The sequence below is a fragment of the Dipodomys ordii genome, unplaced genomic scaffold (assembly GCF_000151885.1).
Source record: "Dipodomys ordii isolate 6190 unplaced genomic scaffold, Dord_2.0 Scaffold47, whole genome shotgun sequence".
In the NCBI taxonomy this organism is placed as follows: Eukaryota; Metazoa; Chordata; class Mammalia; order Rodentia; family Heteromyidae; genus Dipodomys; species Dipodomys ordii.
The window spans coordinates 258555-281274 of record NW_012267263.1 but is presented as its reverse complement, the minus strand read 5'-3'; the positions used below and the strand labels follow the sequence as shown (position 1 = coordinate 281274).

The window sequence follows — 22720 nt, the reverse complement described above, 5'->3', positions numbered from 1 at the left end:
TTGGAGATGAGTGTTACAGACTTTTCCTGCCCAGGCTGGCTTTGAACAGTGATCCTCAGCTCTCAGTCTCCTGAGTAGCTAGGATTACAGGCATGAGCCACTGACACCCGGCTTTTTATTTGTTTTTAAGTGTATCATTCTTGAATTTTTATGTAGAAACACATAAACTGCTTTGCTTTCAATTTGTTTGACTAGAGCATCATGTTGATTTTTAATTTTTTTTGTATATTTTTATTGTAAAGATACTGTACAGGGCTGGGAAGGTGGCTCAGTGGTAGAGCACTTGCCTTGCATGCCTGAGGCCCTGGGTTCGATTCCTCAGCACCACATAAGCGAAAACAAAAAAGCCGGAAGTGGTGCTGTGGCTCAAGTGGTAGAGCGCTAGCCTTGAGCTGAAGAGCTGAGGGACAGCGCCCAGGCCCAGAGTTCAGGCCCCACGACCGGACCCCCCCCAAAAAAAGATACTGTACAGAGGGGTTACAGTTACATGAGTAAGGTAATGAGTACAATTTCCTATGGAGCATTGTTACATCTCCCTTTTTCCCCTACCATCACTTTCCTCCCCACCTCCTAAGAACCCCCCTCCTCCCCTCCCCTGCCAAGTTGTATAGTTCGTTTTCAACATAGTGTCTTTTACCTCTCATAGTTGTACTGGTTCAACCTATCTCCTTATTTCAGCATTTTGTTATTTTCCTTCCCCTCCCCAAATTAGAAAAATGTATATACAAGATGCATATTTTTTAATGATGAAGATAATTATATTACTTATGGATTTCAATTCAGGGAAGAAAAAAAAGAGAACTTTTAATATTTGTTTACAAAATGGAGTATTAGATCTGACAGAACGCTGGTGCTGCTTCTCAGTGGGAGCCACTGGCTGCTGGGGCCTTGTATCTGTGCAGATTTGTGCGGGTTGGTGAATGGTACGAATCCATCCCCTTCGGTGAGGTGGCACAGTGTGCCCTCTCTTGAGCTGGCATTTCCTTTCTAGGCAGCATTTATAAATACCTAGGAGCAGATGCTCTGCTCCAGATCCTCTGACATGGCAGCCCCTGTTTCTAGGGGGGGGGCATTTGTGTCTGCAATTTCTACATGTCTATGTTTCTATTTTTCCTGGGGCTCATTGTTAAAATGCTCATCTCATAGGTTCCTTTGGGCTGGGTTTTTTTTTCTTGTTTGTTTTCCTTTTGTTGTTAGGATGCATTATTGTGTCATTATGCTTCCCAGTGACAAATGTATGTCACCACTCCCAGACAATGACTAAGATGAAATCTCACAATCTTTTATGTCTGGGCTGGCCTTGAACTCTGACTCCTCAATCTCTCCCTTCCAAGTACCTAGGATTACAGAAATGATCAACCTGTTCTTTCAATCAGTATGTGTATCAAGTGCCTCCTTGCTACTGGTAATGTATAAAAGGAATTGTAAGCTACTATACCCCTGGTGAGGTCTTAATCAGTGCTTTGCGGCTGTTTTCCCATTTCAGCTCACTAGACACGCTCCGACCAGTATGGTCAGTTCTCTTGAGGAGCAGAATACTATGGTTTGATTGCTATAAACCCTTATCCTTATTCCAACCTGGCTGAAGGCATGTTGATATATTTTCTATCCTTGCTTGAGAGTACCAGGTGAGCTTGGGGAGAAGGGAAGATTAGTTACCAAAACTACTTCCTTTGTTTCTTGCAAGGCTGAGGGGAAGGAAAAAGGGGAGGATTGAGTGCAGGCTAATTCAGTCCTAGACATAGGCTAGCTACAGAGGTTATCTTCTGCGTGAGGTATTTTTCAGATAACAGGGAAAGTATGGAAAAAGTAAAAATCAAGAGTATGGAAGGAAGCCAGGCGCCGGTGGCTCACGCCTGTAATCCTAGCTACTCAGGAGGCTGAGATCTGAGAATCGCGGTTCAAAGCCAGCTCGGGCAGGAAAGATCGTGAGACTCCTATCTCCAATAAACCACTAGAAAACTGGAAGTGGCGCTGTAGCTCAAGTGGTAGAGCACTAGCCTTGAGCTGAAGAGCTGGGGGACAGCACCCAGGCCCAGAGTTCAAGCCCCATGACCGACAAAAAAAAAAAGAAAAAAGAGTATGGAAGGCTCTGAAATGTAACACGTTTGGAGCTCAAGAACACTTCAAGAAAGGATGTCTTCTAGAAGGCATCTCCTAGGGTTTTTAAGTATAATAAATTGCATTATTTTAACATGTTTTCCTAGAGCTGCATCATGTTTTGAATCCAAATTTATTAAGTATATTTCTTTTTAAAAGTAGTGTTTTGCCAGCAACTGGTGGCTCAAGCCTGTAATCTTTCCTATTTGGGAAGCTGAGATCTAAGGATGCAGTTTGAAGACAACCTGTACAGGAATGTCTATGAGACTCTTATCTCAATTATCCACCAAAAATACAGAAGTAGAGCTATGATTAAAGTGGTATAGAGTGCTAGCCTTGAACAAAAAAGCTTAAGAACAGCATTTAGGCCTGCAGTTCAAGCTTGGGGTCCATCACACACACACACACACACGCACACACACACACACACACACACACACACACACGTGTTTTTGTGCCTTTGATTCTGTTACATAATTAATAAAACCCAGTTGGCTACAGATTGTATCATTATTTCTCCTTTCATTCCAGGTCTCTCTGAAAGATTGAATGAGCTAGCCCAAATGTCTTTGAGCTTGATGCACACATGCATAAAAATATATTAAAATCCATACTCATGAAACTCATGAATATTTTGTGGTTCAGTCCTGGCCCTTCATTGCTCTCATGTCACTGATTTTAATTCACTATTTTATCCCTCAGTGGTACCAGATGGTAAAATATGTGGAGGCTTAGACTACACCTTGATATGCAGCCTAGACTTTGATAAAAAGCAAGTCCTCAAGTCATTTGGTGAAGTGCTTTAGTTTTATTATTTTGTAGATCAACAGTGGGAACACATGGGATGTCTTAGGACCACGAAGGCACACAGGTCGTGGCATCTCCTGTGTATTTCAGAAGCTTCAAATCTGGTACTGCTAAGGCTTTTACTTCTTCCTGGATAGATGTTTGGGCCTCAGACTCTGCAGGGCCCAGGCAAGGTTCTAGTTAAAGACTGCCCTTTGGTCTTTAAACAGTAGATCCTTATTCAAGAATGATAGGGAGTTTTATTAGGAAGATTGCTCAGTCCCTGGGGCAATGCTTTCCTAGAAAAGTTTTAAAATATAGTAGTCAATAAAAATCAACTACAATTCTCTCCAAGGGTAGAGAGAAGGCAAGGACTGAGGGACAAACAGTCAGCAGAAGTGCCTTAGGGGTCTCAGGGAGAGAGAAGGGGAAAAGGGAAAGGGAAAAAAGGAAAGGAGAGGTGGTTAGAGGGTCTTCTGGTCACCTTTGCCTAAAGCATTCCTCTGCCCCTCTCCCTTAGTTACACCTGCTCTTTCCTGGCATTTCAGGGGGTCTTCACTTCCTGACTGCAGTAGTTCCTTCTCATTCCTGATGCATAGACCTCTCTTTGTTAAGATTTTACTTTTATACATTTGTGATTGGTTGACAAGTGTCCCCACTCCATTCTCAGCTCCATGGTTTTTGTTTTTTGTTTGTTTTGGCTCACTGCTGTAATCTCTGGCATCTTCAGCATCCTATGCATTTTATTGGATAAAGCACAGTACCTGGTTGCTTATTACTCTGGGTCGGCTTGGAGAACTCCGTGGGAAGGAGGAGAGTAAAGGATATAAGATAAAGGGGGGCATAGGGATGGGGGAGACTACAAAGCTTTGGCTTAGTACTTTCTTTTTTTTAAATTTTATTTAAAAAATTTTTTGGATACGGTCGTAGGGTCTGGACTCTGGGCCTGGGCACTGTCCCTCAGCTCTTCAGCTCAAGGCTAGCACTCTACCACTTGAGCCACAGCGCCACTTCCAGCTTTTTATTTTTTTCTGCTTATGTGGCGCTGAGGAATCAAACCCCGGGCCTCAAGCATGCAAGGCAAGCACTCTACCACTGAACCACCTTCCCAGCCCACGGCTTAGTACTTTCTTCAACTCAGAAACATGTCTGGGACAATACAAGGTGGAACAGATACTTGTATTATGGGCCATTCATTTGATATAGATTTTATTTTTTAAACTCATGCCATCACTATACAAATTATCTGTCCTTTGGAGATGTTTACTACTGCAAGACTGTATGTGGCACACACTGACAGTCATCCTCCATTTTAGGAAGGACTTTTAGGTTGGCATGTGGTCATCTGATAGACATTTCCAAGTGTTGTGGCTCCTAGGAGTGGTGCATTGGTCCCTGCAACTATTCTCCCTTTCTGTGGCTCAACCAGATCCCTTTGGCTACATAGGGCTGGTTTTATGGTAGGGATGGCAGAGTTCCAAGTTGGATGTGGCGTGTGTCTGGTGCTTTATTCACTGAGACTGTTGCAATGGGACTATGTAAGAGGTGCATTTCCATTTGGGACTATTTATAGTAGTTGATTAATGTCCTAATTCTGGCTTTGAATCCTCAGCAATCAAAATGAAGAGAACAGAAGCCTTCTTGGGGTAGTGACTTAGTGGAAAAAAGTGACCAAGGTGCCATATGTACAGGACAAGTTAACAGTACCTCTACTCTGGTGGTGACCTCTGTTTGGCAAACTGGAAAACTTAAAGGACTTTTCTCTCAGATTTGCTCTTTCCCTATCATTCTATTTACTCATCACTTATATTACAGACAGGACTTAATAAAAACTATGGATTTGGAGTCAAACAGTTCTTGAGTTTGAAATTCCACTTTGAAATTTACTAACTACTTTTTTCCACATCTGTCGTCAAGCTATTGTGAGAATGTAGAGAAATCTGGGCCAAAATAAGAACACAATCATCAGTATGCTGTACTATGGTGAGTGTGTGTGTGTGTGTTTACATGTGTATTAAGTAGGACATTTTCACTAGTAACTGACAGAAGCCTGAATGAAATGAGCTTAGAGAAATTTATCAGCTCATAACTGCAAAATCTTTTTTTTTTTTTTATAACTGTACTAAAGCTTGAACTCAGGGCCTGGACACTTTCTCGTCGTTTTGTCACACAAGGCTGACACTCTACCATTTGAGTCTCACCTCCACTTCGATAACTGCAAAGTCTTATGTGAGGCCACCTCCAGGTCCAAATTTGTTCCACTGTCATAACTTTGTGTTGTCCAGTATGAGGTTTATTATTTGTAGTTGAGACTATTTTCTAAACTATAAACATGATTCTAAGATGGCTAACCCCAGAGTCTAGATTTCCACCTTACTTTTTCAAAATTTCTACCAGGAAAATTATCTTTCCAACAAATCTGGGAAAAGCATCCCATTGGTTCTGATTGGGAAATGACTCAGTCAATATTCCTAGCCAGGAACATATAAACTCTTGTTGGCCAGGCCCAGGACACGTGTTCTCTTCTATGAGTGGGAAAAAGATGGCTCTGAGAAACCCGGGGGCCTCTTAATAGAAACAGAAGATGTGAGGGAGGGAAAAAAAAAGTCTCATAGCATGTAAAAGAATAGAAGAATACTGATATAGTAAACTTTAATGAATGAGAACCATTATGTCTCATCCATGTCATTCTGTGGTAATGTCATTTGTAATTTTCCTATCTTGTTTTAAAATTCACTCCAAGAAGTAGTTCCTAAACCATTCTGGATTTGCTTTCTGAGAAGGCCTACATTTCCATTACAATTCCCAGGAAATCTATTTCCTAAGTGATTAAGGATCTTCCTTTCCCTTCATCTAGGAACAGCTGGTTATTAAATAAGAAGGTTACTGTTTTCTGCAATTGCTATAGCATCCATGATCACATCCACAGCCTTTTGTACTAGCTCAGTTTATTCAAACTTCCAACTTGCCATGGTAAAAATTATACATTATTAGGCTCCAGTAGTTCAACCTACATGTTACTGTTTGTACCAGTAATGTGCTGTGAGGAACTGGCCATGAAAAAAGCAAAGCTGCTCTTCTGAGATCTGGGCTGCAAAACGGAGACAATAGGGTTGAGTATAGAGAGGTAAAAGCAGCACAATTAGTTATTTTTCAGGCCTGGGGAAGGAGAGATGGGAGACACTGGCAGAGGATAAGCCATTCTAGAAGGTAGAGAAAAGTGAAGTGCATGAGCTAAATGCAGTGCAGGCTGTCCTGAGGATACATCTGAGGACTGAAGACTGTCTAGGGGCTAAGGCATGGATGCTTTTAATATGTGACTTCTGTAAGTCCCATGGTCAGACTTTGTGGCTGCATGGATATTCCTACATTTCAGTTGTGATGACAATTTATTTCTCATGACAGTTATGGTTTTATAGCTCAGTTTTTATGATCCTTGATATTATAAACCTGTTCCTGAGAGAGATCTGCTTCCCTAACAATGAAATATTCAGTTTTGGGGTGGGGTTTATGGCCAGACCCTTGATTAGGGTGACTTCTCCAGGCAAGGAGTGTATCCCAGGATGCCTCCTGGGCAACTTTGTCCATGGTTCCACAGTGAAACCCCTAGTTCTTTTGCCAAACCATTACCACTGTTTTGTGACAAAATACATATTCAAGAATCAACAATTTAGTATTTTTTATTATAGATCATACTTAAATACAAAGAAAATTAATAGTCCCCATATTGCCTAGGCTTTTCTATACATTATATTTCTTAAACAATTCTGATTCTTACTACAAGTGGTTTCCCAGAAGGAAGAAAGAGCAACCTGCTGTGAGGCTCACATGGCCTTTTTAGGTGAGCAGTCCCTGGGCAGAGAGAAGAACTGACGTGAAGCAGAAAGTGTCCTTTCTCCAACACCCTTTCCCTCGTCTTTTATTTTTAACTTGAAGTGTTTCTGAATAACAAATGCAAAACCAGGGTTGGATATGAAAAGTTAAATGATCCCTACTGCAGGATTGTGTTTTACTGGGGATGAAGAGCAAGAATCACCCTTCTCTGCAGGATCACTGGGAGGGAAGTCCAGATTACTGCAAATGTCACCCCAGAGAGAAAGCAGAGCTACTCTGCAGCTCATCTGTAACATGGGAAAGGGGTGATCATGTAGCCTAGCAAGCTGGCTTCAAAGCTCAGCTCTTCTCGTGGAAGAACTTACCCATTCTGCTAAGGAGGATATGAAAAGAAGTCTCACCATGCTGCACGATAATCTCAGGGTTGAAAAGACTGTGGCAATGGGTTTAAAGTAAAACAGCAATTTTTTCCCAAACGTGTGGAGTAAATATTCAAAACTTTGAAACTTATGTTATAAAACTGTGGCAAATTACAGTTTTAAGCATATAAACCGAACACTTTCCTGTGTGTATATAAATTTGAGGGGTAAATCCAGTGACTTATTCCCTCAATCTCAAGAGTTCTCTGTATCTGTGATGTTTCAACATTAGACATTTTCTTCAGGTTATCTGGACAAAAGCATTTCTTGAAGGCTGTGAATCACACATACCACATAAAAATTACGATTCAAGTATCTCAAACCCTAATGTCACGGGCAATGCCTCATTCTTACGAAATATATAGCACTCTGTGTCTTCTGCCTCTAGAAGTTCATCAAGAGAAGCCACGACCAGATCGTGTTCCTGCAGCATTTCTGGGTAGTGGGACACCACTCGTTCAATCCTTGCAGAGCGCCTTACGGGAGTGATAAGCTTCATGTCTTGTACTTCTGGCATTCCATTGATTCTGAGAGATTGCAAAAGATGCATTCAAAACTTTACAGCCTCCAGAAACTCTTATTTATTATTTGATGGCTCTTCCCTGACTTCTGGATGCTTGGGCTGTCTGCTACTGGATGGTTTATTCATAGGGATTTAATAAATGTAATGTGAAGCATGGTTTTTATTTGAAGGTACCTATTTTGCAATTGCTGTTTATATCACAAATTTTCAAGGAATTTGTAGATTTTAAGGCAATTGAGCCTAGCACCACATTTGGTTAGACTAATGAATTTTAAGTTTCTTTCTAGCTCTGACAGTAATAGAGCTAGAAAGAACTTTAAAGATGGTGAACCAAACTACAGCTTGAAACTGGAATAAGTTAGGCATCGTCTTTTTAAAACTGCAGAAACATTCCAGTAAGAAGCTGCATGGGGGATAGGGTAGAATCTTTTCCATACAGGGACTCTGCTCTACAACTCACAAAGCCACTGATTACATTAGTCTAAGCAGAACCAGCAGGCCAGTCTTCTCAAAAGCTTTCATAATCATTCTAGAGCCAATAAAAGGTGGTTTTCAGACCAATTGCCCATTTTCATCTATCCCTGGGTTAGCAGTAGCAGGCAGTGATATATCTAGAAGAATCTAGGACTGGAAGGCCCAATTGTGCTTACCAGGGCACTGAGACATAGAACTGTTTTCCTAGCACTGTAGTTTGGAATTATTTCAAGATTATGAATAGAATGATTGAGGAAGACTACATTTAACTTTTAGAAAATGACATTGCCATCCTGACACAGCTCCTCAAAATGACTGGGCTCAGCTTTAGAAATATACTTCTTATGTGTTCTCATAGCTCAAGGGATAGCCTATGCTTGGGACTTGGTGCTGTTGACCCCTTTTTTTCTATCTATACCAGGAAGGCAGAAAAGATAGCACAGGATAAATGGGAGTAAAGAGGTAAGACTGATGCCAGGAGAGAGGGAAATATGGATACAGAGAAAAGATGAAGAATATCCTGTCAATGGTCCCAAGCTCCCCTCATCCTCAGCTCCTTCTTCAATGCTAAAACTAAAGTGACCACCTGGATCTCATCTGAACAGTGGTACTCTATAGATTGCTGATACTCTGGGTCAGTGGAGGAAAAATTGAGAACAGAATTAGGTCTGTGATCACAAAGTTGGCTTACCTAGGGATTGAGGCAATCTGTAATTTGATACCAGGAAGATTATCCTGTTCTGTATTGGTTACTTGGGGTGTTGCTCTAACCAGTTGCTTCTCTTCTGGAGGAAGACAAGCTTGCCCAGATTCCTCTTCCATTGCTGTGGTGGTAGTTTCAGCAACCAAAGAGTTCAAAGTAACTCCTTGTGTATGGAAGGTCAGAAGGAAAGTAAGATTTAGCAATTCAATATTCAAGCTAAAAATTAATAAAATGAAAAAGCAATATATACCATGATTTCTGAGTGTAATGGACTCTGTATTAAACAGTAACTGGTTTGAAGTGGGACCTACAACTGGATTTTCCTACTAAGTCCCACGGCAATTGCCAATGACATCAGTATATCCCATTAGCCAGTCTTCTCTACAGAAAACCCTGGGTCTCCCTGTCACTACCTGGATATTTACCATACCCCCAACCTCCTATTAACTCTCAAGAGAGCTCTCTTAGAGACTATTCACTGGTTTTCTGCCATTATGCTCCATTTTCTTGACTTACTTACCAAGGTTAATTTGATTTCTCAATCCCTTCCCTACTCAGAGATGACCACATGGCTATTACGTTTGACAGTGAATAAAAGGTGTCTTGTATTGGCATAATTTTCACGACTGCCTAATCACAACAACCAAAATGAAAGAAGTAAGTCAGACTGAAATAAGTAGTCACTGAGTGCAGAGGCTGAGATCTGAAACAAGATCAACAAAGCTATCAAGTGGCAAAGGAATTGTTGGTTCCTCTTTTTCATCCCTTTGAATAACACTGCCATGCATCATAAATATATGTGCCTAATATTTATGTTGTAGCATCATTCCCAAAGTCTACCATTAACTATATCTATTCTATAACTTTATCTCCAAAGTAGTGAGTTATCTGGCTATAATTCCACATGACTTGGTTGTTCTCTCGTTAAATCTACTCATAAAGGAAAAAGATTTGTCATTTTGTAAGAGAACAAGAATAGTGCACTTTATTTTCAAAAGATAGCTTGCCTTTTTTTTCCCATTCACATAACAACCATCAGGAATTCTTTCTTTCTTTTTTCTTTTTTTTTGGCAGTAGTGGGACCTGAACTCTGGGCCTGGGCGCTGTCCCTCAGCTCTTCAGCTCAAGGCTAGCACTCTACCACTTAAACCACAGCACCACTTCTGGCTTTTTCTGCGTATGTGGTGCTGAGGAATCAAACCCAGGGCCTCATGAATGCAAGGCAAGCATTCTACCACTGAGCCACCTTCCCAGCCCCACTATCAGGAATTATAATGTATCACTGTGTTTGGCTAATAGTTCTCATAGAAAAGTCCTTTAAAGACTGACCAATGACATTAATGGTTACCTAAGTGAAGAGACTTTTGAGATGGCTATTTTTAAAGAGATAACAAGAATTGAGACAACTAAGTGATGGTGAGTTTATTATAACTAAGAATGTAACTTAATCCAAAAGTTCTTTCTCTTTTGCCCTAGATTCTTGCTAACAGCCACTTGTCTTCTCTCCCCTGGGACTCTAAGGAAAGCAGGGTAGTTCAGTCTATGTTGCTTTGGTGGAAACAACTTTTGTTCAGTGTTAGACATAACAGAAACAAATCAGTTGATGAAAATGGCTGAAAAGGCCAGGCCATGAAACTCAAGAAGTCAGAGTTTTCAGGAAATGCAAAATTGCTTTTCTTGTTTCCCCTTGGGTGTTTCTGGATGATTTTTACTTGTACGGCTAAAGAGAATGAATTTAAATGCAAAAACAACAGTACCTTCTGTGGTTCTGTTTGGATCTTGTAAAATATTAATAACAACTTCCCGTAACTCTTGTATTGGCTGTAAAGAAGAAAATAAACAAATAGTTAAAAGAATTCATGGAAAAAATGAGCTAAAGAACTTTGTGTAATGCTCAAATAAACTTCCTAGAGTAAACATTTTTAAAAAAATTTCTTGTCTGGCTATAAATAACATTTAAAAGGTTTCAAATTTAAAGCTTCATAGAAAAATAAAGGAATGGAGAAAACATTGGCTAAAAATTGATATACTTAATTTTAATTTTAAAGTTGTTTATAATAAGATTTCTCTAAATCACATTCTGTTTCCCTATTAATTTGTACATACCATTGAAGATGTGTTCCTTAACAACAACAAATCATCCCCATTTGTTAGCATTTTAAATAATTTCCCCAGCCTTTCTTTTTATTCTTCTTTTATTTAGTGTAACAATATACTTATAGAAATAACCTGATAGAAAAGTAATTTTGTAATTTTCTTTTCTTCCTCCCTCCCTCCCTCCCTCCCTCCTTCCTTCCTTCCTTCCTTTGTTCCTTCCTTCCTTCCTTCTAAGTGAGGCTGGAGATTGAACCCAGGTCCTTACATATGCTAGGCTCTACTGTTAAGTTACATTAAATGCCAGAATTTTTTTTCTAGGAGGCCAAAGCAGGAAGATCTTAAGTTTGAAGCTAGCCTGTTCTACATAGTAGATTTTGACTCCAAAAAAAGGGGTAATTTCCTGATACAATGATCTGAGTTAGTCTTCATTTTTTTCACTATTCACAGGAAAATTATATTTGGAAGTTTTTCTTCTTGATCTGCTATGTGCAAATAATAACAGATATAGATTGAAAACAGAACATAAAAACAAAGCTTTTCATATATGTATATTTAAAAAAAAATTTTTTTTTTGGGTCCGGTTGTGGGTCCTGAACTCTGGGCCTGGGTGCTGTCCCTCAGCTCTTCAGCTCAAGGCTAGTGCTCTACCACTTGAGCCACAGCGCCACTTCCAGCTTTTTTCTTTTTGCTTATGTGGTGCTGAGGAATTGAACCCAGGGCCTCATGCATGCAAGGCAAGCGCTCTACCCCTGAGCCACCTTCCTAGCCCTTCATATATTTTTATAAAATCTAAAATGAAAGTATGCTTTAAGTTTAATGAAGTGAGAATAAATGTAAAGAACACATTGCAAAGAGCATGAATTTTATATAATACTTTTTATCAACTATCCTACATTTGTCCAGGCCTATGGTTAAAGAAATGGTAGACTGAATATACGCTTATTTCTAATTTCTCTTGAAACTTTAGAAAGTGAGATTGGAGGTATATAAAATGAGGGTGATATACACATTTGAAAATAATAAAACATATTTAAAAATTTCTAAGCTGGGCACTGGTGATTCATACCTGTAATCCTTGCTATTCAGGAGGCTGATACCTGAGGATTGGGGTTCAAAGCCAGATGGGGCAGGAAAGTCCATGAGACTCTTATCTCCAATTTAACCACCAAAAGTCTGGAAAATGGAGCTGTTGCTCAAAAGCCCAGTTCCTGAGTTCAAGCTCCAGGACCAGCACATAAACACACAAAAGTTATTTAAATGATGACAAGGGAAAGGATGTGTAAGAGAGTAGTAGAGGGAGTAACTCTGATTAAAGTGTATTATATGTATTTATGGAAATACTATCAGAAACTCCTTTGTAAATAAAAATATACTAATAAAAATGACATATGAAAAAGAATTTTTCCTAATTCTTATCTGTAAACAAGTAATTATGTATAAACTTATGCTTTAAGGGCATCTTATGATTTTATTTTGTTGTACTATTTTACAATATTAAAAAGCATGCTTTCTTCTTAATTGTGTCTACATATCACAACATTTTCAGGATTACCCATTTACCGTGTTATTTTCATTATTCTTATCTAACTCCTAGTTCAAAAAAACAAATAGTATGGGTTGGGAAGGTGGCTTAGTGGTAGAGTACTTGCTAGCATGCATGCAGCCCTCAGTACCACATAAAAAGTGGCACTGTGGTTCAAGTGGTAGAGTGCTAGCCTTGGGCAAAAGAAGCTCAGGGACAGTGCCCAGGCTCCGAGTTCAAGCCCCAGGACTGGGAAAAAAAATAAGTAAAATGTATAAAGAATAGGAGAGAATAAATAGCAGATGGAATCTGGAAGACAGAAGGAAGAGAGGTAACCAACTTGACTACTCAAAGGATATAAATCTTGACCTGGCAGTATGGCCAAGAAAACCCCAGATCATACCACAGATCTCCTAGTAGGTTAAGAATGGGAGGTGGAGCTAGGAGCCAGTGACTCACGTCTATAATCTGAGCTACTCAGGAAGCTGAGATATGAGGATCACTGTTGGAAACTAGCCAGAGCAGAAGAGTCCAGGGGACTCTTATCTCCAATTAAGCACTGAAAAAGCTGGAAGGAGAACTGTGGCTCTGAGGTAGAGGGCTAGCTGTGAACCTAAAAAGTCAGGCCCTGAGTTCAAGCCCAGGACAGTCAACAACAACAACAACAACAACAAAAGAGAATGGAGGTGGGACCTAATCAGGAGGATTCTAGAACTTGTATTGAGAGTCAGACCTCCAAATCCACCCTATATCTCTGAAAATTAAGCAGCTAAGGACTGTACCTTTTCATCCCATCAGAAAAGTAGGGATAAATTCTACAAGTCCCTTTGGGGTGTGGGGGGGATACATATCATGCAAGATCAGAGGTATTTACTGAAAACAGGATAAATCAAAAGTTCTCAGAGTAAGGTTTGAGATTAGTAGCTTTCCTCTTTCCCCAAAAGATGCAGAAAGTTGCTAGCTCCAGCAAGAAGACTAGAAGAGCTTTCTTTAGAGAATTTAACCAGTTTAAGGGGAAAGACCTAATAATACTGATATTGAGTGTTATCTAACCATTCTATACAGCTAGATTATGTTAGAGTGAATCCATGTGTCCAGAATTTTACACTTTTTCAAATAGCCCAATGTCATAAGAATCTGATAGAGATTATAGAATACAGTAATAAAAAATAAGCAAACAATAGTGTACATGTGTGAAAGAGATACAGAGACAGAGACATGCATAGATAACACACACACACACACACACACACACACACACACACAGGATAACACTTGAGAAGAAACGTAATGAAGGAAGGAGAAAACTTAATAGAGCACTAGGAAATGAGATGTACCCAACTCAAGAAGGAAGTACAGTATGTGAGGGGGATGGTTAAATCCTCAACCTCTCCACAATTACGCCTAAAACTGAAAAGTGAAGAAAATAACAACCCAAGCATTTTCTTACAATAGAGGTAAACATATAATCAGTTTTCTCTGGGAAGTAGAAAATGGGAGTGGAAAGAAGCAAAAATCTTACTGAATGAAATTTACTGAACTATTTAACTGTGATTGTGAATAACCATGGAAACAGTCTATAGAATACTGAGTATGAGTCAGAAAAATGACCATTAAGTAAAAAAGAGTTACAACATTAATTCATTCAGTCTTTGTTTAAAAATCATGGTTCTAAGATGGTTTTATTCTAGGTTTTAGAATTAAAGTTATTTTACTCAATGGCTATGAATTGTTTATTTATTGGTGTGTTGAACTTGTTATCTTTTTAAGTACTTTGAGGTCAAACTTTAATGAGAATTGGATACTGATGTTCTAACTTTCCATAAACTATTTATTTCTTTAATTAGTATTAAGTAAGATGTGATTACTTGACAAGAAAACTGCTCTATTGGTTTACATGTAACATTACTTTCTATAAATATATTACTTTCTATTAATGTATTAAAGGACATACTATACTTCATGTTGTATGTATAACTTCATCAAGTTAACTTTATTTTTATTTTTTGTTTTTGTGCTTACACTTGGCTTTTTTGCTGAAGTCTGGTACTCTAACCTCTTGAGTCATACATACCTTCATGTCTGGCTTTGTGCTGGTTATTTTAAGATAAGACTTTCTGTCTGGGTTAGCTTTGAACCATTGCGATCCTTAGATCTTAGCCTGCTGAGTGACTGGGATTACAGGTATGAACCTCTAGCTTTCATAGTTTTGTTTGGTATGTATAAATTGTATAAAATAACAGGTTTTTGTCATAACAAGTTATGACATTTTCATACATGCATAACATACTTCGATCATATTGACCCCTCATCCTTCATTAGTCAGAAGTTTCACATTTTATTATATACCTATTTTAAGCAATATTAGAAAAACCACATGAAAGAGAACTTGAAGAAGTCACCCACCCAAGACAGATACTCACTGTTGCCCCACTTTTAATGGCCTCTTCATAAAGCCCAATAACATCAAAGGTGCCTTTACTTGCCAGCAACTTTGCTTTGCAGATCCAGAATTTAGCAAATTTCTCAGCCTCAGGAATGCCAGACAATACTGTAAATACTTCATGAGAAGGCACACCCTGAAAAAAGAAAATATCCAGAGATCTCCGTTTCACTGTTGCGTCTTTAATGTCCCATCCTTTCTCTTCCATTCCCTTCCTGTTTCTTTCCTTTCCTTTTTCAGTGCCAGTAGTAAGGTTTAAACCCAGGGCCTGGAGACTAGTCCTTAGCTTTTTCAGTCAAGGCTGCTTTACTTGAGCTCTACTTCTGGCTTTTTGGTAGTTAACTGGAGATAGAATCTCATGGACTTTCTTGCCCAGGCTGGCTTTGAACTTCCTCAGATTTCATCTTACTAAGCAGCTAGTGTTAGAGACATGAGCCACCAGCACCCAGCCATTAACTTTATTCTAAACTTAAAATTTTATTTAAATGAGGTATGATATACATATAATATGATGGCTCATACTTGGATTCCTAGCTACTTAGGAAATTGAGATCTGATAATTGTGGTTTGAAGCCATGCTGGGCCAGAAAGTTCAAAAAATTCTTATCTTCAACTAACCACCAAAAAGTCAGAAGTGAAGGTGTGGCTCAAGTGGTGAAGTGCTACCTTTGAGCAAAAAAGCTCAAGGACAGTGTCCAAGCTCTGAGTTCAAGACCCAGGACAAGACACACACAACTACACATTTTAATTTTATATTTCAGTGATTTTTGACATTAATGATGAAATTTTAAGTTACATTAGATCACACATAAAAATATCATATTAGAAGGTAAGGAATATGTTCTATATTTTTATGAGGTGCAAAACTAAAGCCAAACTGAACTCTACAGTAATCAATATTTACATATTCATAATATTCATGATACTACATATCTAGAATAACCTGAACTGTGAGTTTCCACATGATGCTAACAGCATCACGAAGGGTGGTAGAGGTATGCAAAGGTCAGGAGTATGTATGTATGGTTGAAGATTCACACAGCTGTATATGAAAGAGATTAAATTCTATGCCAATGAGCTTTGACTTGGGTTTGGCTTGTTCTCAGGGGAGGAGGCTAGTAGTATGGACCACCATAAAGAGGGACCTACCATGCTCTGAAGTCCAGGCACTGGCACATTTAATCAAACAGTACCTTCTGCTGCTCTTGAGATGCAGGAGTCACATTCACAAAGATACATTCACAATTAAGAATCAGTGCTTGAGAAAACCAATATTGTTTATAAAATTATAAAATTCAACAAAGCAGAAGGAACATTGGAGCAAAAAGTTGGGAGACCAAAGAGGGATACATTGGAAGAATACTACAGGCAGAATTGGCAGAGTGATAAGAGAATATTGCTATTATAAACTTAGAATAGGCTGTTATAAAAAAGAATGAATAGTGAGAGGGCTTGGGTTCAATTATCAGTAGCACACATAAATAAACAAAGAATAGCAATAGATACTGCTGAAGAATAAACCAGTGAGCTGAAAATTCAACTGTAGAACTTCCCCAAACTCCAGTGTAACAGATCAAAAGGGACAGTATAAAATAGAAATGTAAGGTTCTGGAAGCCACATCTATTGTTAACTCCAATAACCTTTTAACAGAATTTCTAGTAGAAAAGTAGAATAGAGCTAAACATTGAAAGCAGCTATAGGAGAAAAATGTCAAGAACTGAATAACAAAAAACTTGTCTAGCTGGCACCAGAGACTCATGTCTGTAATCCTATCTATTGAGGAGGCTGAGATCTAAGGATCATGGTTTTGAAGCTAGTCCCGGCAGCAAAGTCTGTGAGACTTTTTTTTTTTGGTTGGTTGTGGGGTTTGAGCTCTGGGCCTGGGCGCTATCCCTGAGCTTCTCAGCTCAAGGCAATCACTCTACCACTTGAGCCACAGTGCCACTTCTGGTTTTCTGGTGGTTAATTGGAGATAAGAGTTTTTGGACTTCCCTGCCCAGGCTGGCTTTGAATTGAGATCCTCAGATCTCAGCCTCCTGAGTAGCTATGATTACAGGTGTCAGCCACCAGCGCCCCAGAGGTGAGACTCTTGTCTACAATTAACCTCAGAAAACTGGAAGTGTCATTGTGGCTCAAAGTGGTAGAGAGCTAGACTTGATTGATAAGCTCAGGGACAGCACTCAGGCCTGATCAAGCCCCACAATCACCACTACCACCACTACCACCACCACCAACAACAACAACAACAAAAACTGTAGACTGTAAATCTAGCTAGTCAAGAAGGATGATGAAAGAAACACATTTAGAAAACTGAGGATACATAGAGACAGAGAGCACATGTTTTCTCTTATATGTGGAAGTTAGGTCTAAAAATACACTGGGACGTGATAAATTACACAGGACTCTAGGCGTTCACACATAGTGAGACCAGAGGATACTCTTTGGGGAGGAACATAAAAGTGTAATGCCTATGTGCCTCTGATAATATAAAATAATATTTATAAAAATGAAATAGAAATGAGGTTTTTTCTTTGTTGTTGTTTTTATCCTCTTTTTGTCTTGTTCATTTATCTGTCTTAGGGAGGAGAAGGAGAGGCACAGAAACGGAAGGACAAAGGATGAACAAATGCAATAGGGGAACTCACTAGACACTATGTTGAAAATGAACTATACAATTTATAGATGAGAATGGGAGGGTAAAACTGGGAGAGAGTGAGTGAAGGGGTGACATTGTCCAAAAACAAATGTACTCTTTACCTCAGTACATTACCTTTATAATAACAATAAAAAATTAAAAAAAAATTGACTCAAAACTTCCTGAGAAAAAACTAAGGATAAAGAGATAATCCTAAAAGCTTCCAATGAGGGGACTAAAAAGGATGGTACTAGGAATGAAAGGGAAAAAACAAATTGAAATGTATAAGACACTATGTCAAAAAAATGAACTTTACAATTTAGGCAGGGGAGGGGCAGGATGTAGTTGTGGAGGTGGGAGGGAAGGGATGTTAGGGGAAAAACAAAGGAGGAAGGAGGGGGCAACAATGCTTGATAAGATATGTACTCATTACCTTCCTCATGTAACTGTAACCCCTCTGTACAGTATTTTCACAATAAAAAAACTTATTAAAATAAAAGGATGGTGCTTACAGAGCAATGAAATTCAGATCACATGACTTTAATAAATCAGCAACTTCAGATTCAAGAAAGAAAATTAGGGGCTGGGAAGGTGGCTCAGTGGTAGAGTGCTTGCCTCGCATGTGTGAGGCCCAGGGTTCGATTTCTCAGCACCATAAGCAGAAAAAGCTGGAAGTAGTGCTGAAGAGCTGAGGGACAGTGCCCAAGCCCAGCGTTCAAGCCCCATGACTGACCAAAAAAAAAAAAGAAAAGAAAATTAAAAAATTAACTTTCAAGTTTTCCATGGATAATAACCTGAAATTAGGAATTATCTCTAGCCAAACTTTGATCATAGAATAAGGGTAAAATGATGATATTTTCACAAATATAAGGATTCAGAAATTTTTCAAGTTATATTTGAATTATCATTTAGTAGGTCATTTACCTTTTTTTTTTTTTTTTTAATGTCATGGGGTTTGAACTCTGGGCCTGGGCACTATCCCTCAGCTCTTCAGCTCAAGGCCAGCACTCTACCACTTGAGCCACAGCGCCACTTCTGGTTTTTCTGGTGGTTTATTGGAGATAAGAGTCTCACAGACTTCTTTGCCCTGGCTTTGAACTGTGATCCTCAGATCTCAGCCTTATGGGTAACTAGGATTACAGGCATGTGCCACCAGCACTCGGCTACCATTTTGTTTCTGACTTACTGTTTTTTTTTTTTTCATTTTTTTTAATTGTGAAAATTCTGTACAGAGGGGTTACAATTACATGAGCAAGATAATGAGTACATTTCTCATCAAGCATTGTAGCCTCCGCCTTTGTTTCCCCTTCCCATCTGACTTACTGTTTTTGACTTACTGTTTTCGTTATGAAGTAAACTGTATCAAGCACAGAAACAGGAAAAATAAATTATAAAATAAAATGGCAGGTTTAAGTTTAGACATATGAGTAATCATAAATGTGTAGAGGCTAAATTTGCTTTTTAAAACAGAGAGCTTTGGATTTGTTTAAAAAATTCACCTGAAGCTGGGTGCCAGTGGCTCACACTTGTAATCCTAGCTACTCAGGAGGCTGAGATCTGAGGATCGTGGTTTAAAGCCAGCCCCAGCAGGAAAGTCCTCGAGACTCTTATCTCCAATAAACCACCAGAAAACCAGAAGTGGTGTTGTGGCTCAAGTAGTAGAATGCTACCCTTGAGCTGAAGAGCTAAGTGATAGCTCCCAGGCCCAGAGTTCACTTGAACAAAAAAAAAAAAAATCACCTGTACACATTCATAAGACATTCCTAAAAGAAATCAACCCAGGAAAGTTTAAAACTAAAGAGATGGTGCTGGGTATAGTGGTTTACATTTGTAATCTCAGCTACCTGGGATGATAAGATTTCGAGAATTGCAGTCTGTGGACAGCTTAGGCAAAAAGTTCTTAATATCTCATCTCAACAAATAGCATAAACAGGAGGATTGTAGTTTAGGCTGAAAAAAGTTAGACCCTGTTTGAACAAAAATGAAAGTAAAGTGGACTGGGGATGGAGCTCAAGGGGTAGAATGCCTGCCTAGCAGGAGGAAGGTCTTGAGTATTGCCCAGGGCCCAGGTATTGCTCCCCTTTCCCAAATAAACAAATAAATGAACAACAACCAGAAACCTAAAGGGATAGAAAAAGATCTCGTAGATAAATTCTATTAAGAACCCCGATGTGGTAAGGTAATTAGCAGGCAAAAGAGAAATCAAAGTAAGTCATTAATCTTCAGATTTGGAAAGATAAAAAAGCAAATCTTTACAGAAATACAAAGGGAAATTGTCCATGACTGATCATAGTTCCAGAGAAACCTTGAAATAATTTTTTTCAGAAAGTAACAGATTAAGTAAACTGAAAGGACATATTTACTTTTTCAGATACTTCTAGAACATTTACTAAAAATAATCAGAAATTTATACCGTAAAGAAAATTTCAACGAATTCCATCAAGCATAAGTTGTTATGTCAAAAAACAAACTTTAAAACTTTGGCTGGGGGGTGGGGGATGGGAGGGTAGGGAGGGGAAGATGGGAAGTGATGGGAAGGGGAAACTAGGAGGCAACAATGTTTGATAAGAAATGTACTCATTATTCTTGCTCATGTAATTGTAACCCTCTATACAGTATTTTCACACACACACACACTAAAGTCACAAAGGTCACCTTACCAATCATAACACAATATAAGTAAAAGTATTAAGAAAGCAAGAAAAACCCCTAAAATCCTAGAAATTAAAGATAAATAGGGTCTTACTGTGCAGCCCAGGCAAGCCTCTAAATGGAGATCTCAAACCATTTAGAAATGAACAGCAAGGAGAATATGTCAGTTCGTAAGCAAGTTACACAGCAAGCTATTGTCTCTTGTCTCTAAATCCACCTGTAACCCTCCACTTTGTGATGCTAGCACTCTAAGGACTTTCTACTAGACAGCAGCTTCCTACTGACTCTGCCAGTGTGAGGCATTAGAGAAACTAGTAAGGATGGATAAGGAGAAGAGACTTCCTTCTTCCCATCTGCTTTTATTTTTCAGCTTAGCAGCAGCACTTGGTTCTGGTCTCTCTCTTCCCTCCTCACTAGGCTCCTAGGAGCAGCAGTCTTTCCTCAAGGCCAGAGGCCCAGGCCAGCAGGGCCCCTTCTCCAGCCCCTGTGGTATCACAACTGCTGGATAGTACATTCTACTTAGAGTTGGAGTCCTATTTCTACTACAGATCTTTTCTCTCATTATGATTTTGTAAAATATGTATTTGTCTTACTCTATTTCTTGGCATATAACTCTAAAATCCTTTGAATAAAAGAATAATACATGAGTTGATTGAAGGCTAGCAGCTTCTACATAGCTTCAGGATGTCTGCTGGTCACTGAAAAGACCTAGGCAAGATTAGGACCTCTGGGGAGGGACTGAAGGTTAAATTCATTACAAATGGCCAGTGATTCAATTAATCATGCCCATGTAAAGAAGTCACCACAAAACCCCAGAAGACTGGGTTCAGAGAACTTGTAGATAGCAGAGCACATGAGGATTCCTGCAAGGCAGTGGACCTGGAGAGGACAATGAAAGATCTGCGTTCCTTTCCATTTCCTTACTCTATGCATGTTTTCATCAATAGTCCTTGTAAAATCCTTTATAGTAAACTAGCAAGTGAAGTGTTTCTGAGTTCTGTGAGCTGCTCTAGAAAGGAGCAGGATGTGGGGTGAGGGAACCCTGATTAATAGCTTGTTTGTCACAGGTAAAACAATCTGGGGTTTGTAAGTGGCATTGGAAGTAAGGAGTGGGGATGGGGTTTGTCTTGGGACTAAGCCCTCAAACTGTGAGATGCGATCATAGCTCTTGGTAGAAACTATTAGAACTTAGTTGAATTAGAGGAGAATGGTTGAAGAATTGGTTGACTGCTTGATGTGTCACCCATATGGTCACAGAAGCACTACACTGATTTCTAAGTGATAGAATAGGAAAAGCACTTTCCCCTCCATTTCTATTTTTGTATACCTGGTGAACACTAGCTGCTCCCTGCAGTTACTGCCTGTATTACCTTAGATTCCTGTCTGCTGTCAGCTTGGAGTGCAGATCATGTCACTGTGTGTAGCAACATATCCTGCCATATCCTCTCAAATCCCTTACCACAGTTGTTCACCCAGGCTCGCAGTGTACTTCCATTTTGGAATGCCAGTGTCTCTGTCTTCTAGTGTGTCTACAGTCTGTAGTGTGTGAAAATTTATATCCCCATAAGACAACTACTAACAAATGACCTTGCAGATAAGGGTGACTTAGGGGTGTGGCTTACACTGTCTCCAGAGCTTCTCTTGGGACCATACCAGTTGCCTTTGGGAGTAGCTTGATATCACATCATTGACTTACTTTTCTTCCCCATCTTATGATCTCTCTTTCCTCCCAGTGTGCCCTGGGAACTTCTTTTAATAAATAACTTTTCTTCTCTTAGGGTCCACTTCTAGGGAACTCACACAAAACAGGGAACTCACACAAAACACTGAATAGCCAATTTCCATACTTTTTTTGGTCAGTAGTGGGGCCTGAACTCTGGGCCTGGGCACTGTTCCTCAGCTCTTCAGCTCAAGGCTAGTGCTCTACCACTTGAGCTACAGTGCCACTTCTGACTTTTTCTGCTTATGTGGTGCTGAGGGATTGAACCCAGGGCCTCATGCATACAAGGGAAGCACTCTACCACTAAGCCACCTTCTCAGCCCCTTGAATTGTTTTTATTGAGATAGTTGATATAGTTTCTGTTCTTGTGACTTGATCCTGACTAACAAGGTAATAAGGAACATTAGTCAAATCTGAGGGATATGAGAAGGCAAAATTAGAGGCAAATTTAGGCAATAAATATATTTCTAAGATGAGGACTAAATTAAAACTTCCAAGCTTTTAACTAAACAGTTAAGAAAAAACAAAAATTGTGTTGTGTTGAAATTGATGCATGAGAAAAAAATGAATAAAGCAAGAGATGAAAACAAGAAGAGATGACAAAGGTCATAAATAATTCATTTCTCTGTGTACCTGTACAGAGTATACATGTATAAAAACTGCTGGCAAGTGGGGCTGGGAAGGTGGCTCAGTGGTAGCGTGCTTGCTTTGCATGCCTGAGGCCCTGGATTCAATTCCTTAGCACCACATAAGCAAAAAGAAAAAAGCTGGAAGTGACGCTGTGGCTCAAGTGGTAAAGCTCTAGCCTTGA

General features: G+C 39.3%; 1 protein-coding gene across 1 annotated transcript in view; it reads right to left on the bottom strand.

The window, feature by feature from the left end:
- Positions 1–6550: 6550 nt before the first annotated feature.
- Positions 6551–22720, bottom strand: part of Ckap2l (cytoskeleton associated protein 2-like) — a 39044-nt gene continuing 22874 nt past the window's right edge. Inside the window, exons 6-9 of the mRNA XM_013019689.1 lie at positions 14882–15037; positions 10597–10660; positions 8828–9002; positions 6551–7666 (exon numbers count right to left, since the gene is read on the bottom strand). Of these exons, the coding sequence (XP_012875143.1) occupies positions 7441–7666; positions 8828–9002; positions 10597–10660; positions 14882–15037 (621 nt within the window). The 3' untranslated portion in view covers positions 6551–7440. The remainder of the gene's footprint in view (positions 7667–8827; positions 9003–10596; positions 10661–14881; positions 15038–22720) is intronic.